At 34.0% G+C, this 3,635-nt stretch overlaps 1 protein-coding gene across 1 annotated transcript in view; it reads right to left on the reverse strand.

Annotated features, from left to right (window-relative positions):
- Positions 1-785: 785 nt before the first annotated feature.
- The window catches only part of LOC138058166 (F-box/LRR-repeat protein 5-like), a 22,146-nt gene continuing 19,296 nt past the window's right edge, over positions 786-3,635 (reverse strand). The window contains exon 8 of the mRNA XM_068904061.1: positions 786-2,184. Within this exon, the coding sequence (XP_068760162.1) occupies positions 1,956-2,184 (229 nt within the window). The 3' untranslated portion in view covers positions 786-1,955. The remainder of the gene's footprint in view (positions 2,185-3,635) is intronic.

Below are 3,635 nucleotides of genomic sequence, written 5' to 3' on the forward strand. Positions count from 1 at the left end.
TATATTTGAAGTACAGGTCATAGACAAAATAGAGAAGTGATCCTTGCACTTAAAAGATTTAAGCAGTTGTCTCTCATGGACAGCTGAAACATCCAGGTGGCTTCAACAGGAAAAAAAAAAGAGAATTCTTGGAAATTTGAACCAAAAATTCAGACTACCTTTTGAGGTAGTTTTTTTATCCCATTTGGTGCAAACCAACCAGGATTTTCCTGCCCATTTGACAATTCTGCAGGCTCTACATCTCTTTTTGCATGTCCACTTTGCACTTTGCATGGATCTACTGTTTGGAAATGTTATATTTCATGATGGTAAGCACAATTTTGTTAATAACTGATCTGTATATTCAGAAAATGACGTAAACAAACAGAAAGCACCTGTGTCAAACAACTTGAAAATAACCCTGTTTTTTTACATGGGCAGAAATATCCTAATGTTTAAGTTATTTGCATAAAATGCCTCTAAAACAACCCTATTGTTTATCGTACTCTTCTGTTTAATAAGGACCCTTCCACCTCCATGTGATTTGAATGAATTTCATTCAACTTTTACCAGTCCCAGAAGTGAGAGTTAAAGACGGTGTTGCTAGAATGAAGGTAAGGCTGACAATGAAGTTAGGATTAACCTAACCTACACCTAGGTTTGGCTAACCCTAACCTTGTTTTAGCAATGCCAGATTTAAAGATTTTACTCATCAACTGCCCAGTATGGTTGAACCCATCAAGGACTGAGGTCTAAACTGGTATAGCTTCAGGATCACCAAGGGACATAATAAACCTCTCCACCACTTTAAATCACAACAGTTCTATTATTTTATTTCACAATTGCAAATATGTAATAACTTTTCCTCCTCCCTTAGAGAGTAACACCAGAAACTTCAAAAGCAAGAAAGGATGATTTCTGATGGGTCAACAGTTCATGCAGTCAAACCTTTTGTCCATACGTAACCTGTTAAATTCTGATATCATGACTACTCTTCAGTCCAAGAAAATAATCGTGACAACAGACGGTACTCAATTTATTTCTACTGGAGCAACGAATTGCTTGACTACATAGTATTACATACATGTACTATGCAACTCATACTGTAAATTGTGCTCTCCTTATTAAAAGTTGTAAGCTATCTTAAGTATACTCTTTTCTTCTATAATATCTACATTTATACTGGTATTTGCCTAAAATGTTTTTAAAGCATTTCTATGAAAATCATTGCATAGAGCTGCAATGGAAAAGAAAATTAAGTTTTCTTCATTTCGGAAGACTGTTTTCTTGACATTAGGATGACAAGATTTTAAGCTTTGATTTCTTGAAGAGTAATTTTCTTTTAATAATAATAAAAAGTGTTTTCTAATTAATGGTCTTGACCCTTCCTCAGCTGCTGTGAATGGGTTCACTTAAAGTAAAGTAACTCAGAGAAAACAATCTCTATCAAAATTAAAATCAAAATTATACCAGTAGAGTGTAAGGCTAAAATGCTTTCAAATATTTCTGAAAAAAGGAAAAGGGTTTTCTTTCTCACTTCCACAGTGACAATCACTAATTTATTTCATTAAAAAAAAGAAAATGAACAAACTGCTTTGTCTATGGAAATATCTGTTTATACAGTCTGCATTCCCTTCACAGTTAATGTTAAAAAATCACCACTCAACCTGAAAATTATGCTTGTTTAAGGAAAAAAATAATTAATTACTAAGAATACTGCAATCTGACAGGGCAAAAGAAGCTACAAACTCTTGTTAGAGAAACCAAAAATGTTTTTACATACAATAATTATTTTATAGTGCCACAGTTAAACTGGTCTCGTATTCAAGGACAAGAAGAGGTCATCATCACCCAAGCCTTCATGTGAAATCAAAGCCTTCCTTGGAAACAGTAAAATGGCCAACTACTAAAACATTTAGTGCACAGCTGCAGTGCTTTGCACTCTACAGAATTACATTTAATATTGCAGCTAATGTTTATTCACCAGTGCGGCAACACACACGGTTTTTACACTGCAGATTTTGACAACCACTGGCTGTATCAGGGTAAGGGCCCTCATCAATATTGTCACAGTAAAAGAACTCTGCATGGTCCAGATTAGGACAAACATTAACCAAGTCCCTAAGTCCTTGAGCAGTCACTTGAAGGCAGCCTGATAAGTCCAGGTGACGCAGCTTAGGCAATCCTCCATATCTTGCCAAAGCCCTACACACAAAAATAATTAATAAGACAGTCAAAAAGAAACATCATGATGTGCATGGAAAAACAATAATAATTATTACTGAAGGGAAAAGTGATCCTGGAACTTAAGTGAAGAATTTAAGCAACTGTCTGTTAGTACATGTATGTGTATCGCATGGGCCCCAGGGCAATCACGGATTAATTTCATGCAAATTTTCAAAGTTTTCTCACAAAATTCATGATGAGGGTAATTTGCAAAACTTTGAAAAAAAAAACAAGTGAAATCAATCCTTAAATTATTGCACAAGGGCACATTGCAATTACATGTTTATCGCATAAAGGGAAAAATTATTGAGAGAAGCAAATTCAATGCCACAACAAATGACAATCAACACGCTCCCATTCGGTTAAATATCAGTGTTGCTGTCAACTGAAATAGTGCTTAAAATGTATTTTATATGTGGAAAAAAAGTAGTTTAATCTGGAAAAAGATTCTCTTGTAAATTAGCTTGCTTTGGATAAGTAACTGTTAACAAATCAGGATCAAGTAATCTTGCCCTCTTGATTACCAAAAAACCCTTGTGATTAAGGAACAATGCCCTCAAATCAGCATTCAGTAATTTTGCTCTGTATGTGATAATAGTAAGAATCGATTTCCTAAAACCTTTGAAAACAAATATAAACAATAAAGAGGAGTTATTGAAATGTCATGTATTTCCATTGTTTCTCTCTCTTTTTAATAAAATGTCTCCACTAGACACTTGAAAACTTCAGTTGGCTTCAATGAGATTCAAACCCATGTCCCCTGGAATACCAATGCAATAATTATGTTCTACAAACTGAGAAATGAAGCCACTCAGTTTGGAGCAGGTCAATAAAATTTAATTATTAAAATAAATCCACAATTGTGCTATCCAATGGATAGTGATTTGTCAAGAGGATAGCGCTATCCAGCTTTTGAATAACTGGGGCCTGTCTGTTTACCAAATGAAGAAAATTTTCAACACGAAATACAGCAGTTTAAGCAGAAATTGCTTGTAACTAATTATGGCAGCTGATAACTAAATCAAATTTGTTTTTCTTCAATCTATAACAAAGGTTACAACCTTTTTTTCTGGAAACAAAACAATTATGTTGATAGCTCTATATAGTGTGCTTTCTACATCACATCAAAGTAGTGCAACTGGTGTAAGTAAAATAGACATGATATCATAAAATAATAAGAACAGCACATGCACTCTCATTGGTCCATAGATGTGTTTAGATGAGAGTACGTAAACACCACTGTGACATCACACAAATTTTGATTGTTCATGTGTTGTCAGAAGCATGTTTTGATTGGCTGGTAGGAAATAAAACCAATCAAGTAAATCTGTTTCAATCAAGAAGTAAAAAAACCCAGCATTTTCCTTCATTTGTCAAATTATTTTTGAGAAATATTTTATAAAAGTAATAGAGAACTTTTTCAGTGTCTA

The sequence above is a fragment of the Montipora capricornis genome, chromosome 7, assembly GCF_036669925.1.
Source record: "Montipora capricornis isolate CH-2021 chromosome 7, ASM3666992v2, whole genome shotgun sequence".
NCBI classification, from domain to species: Eukaryota; Metazoa; Cnidaria; class Anthozoa; order Scleractinia; family Acroporidae; genus Montipora; species Montipora capricornis.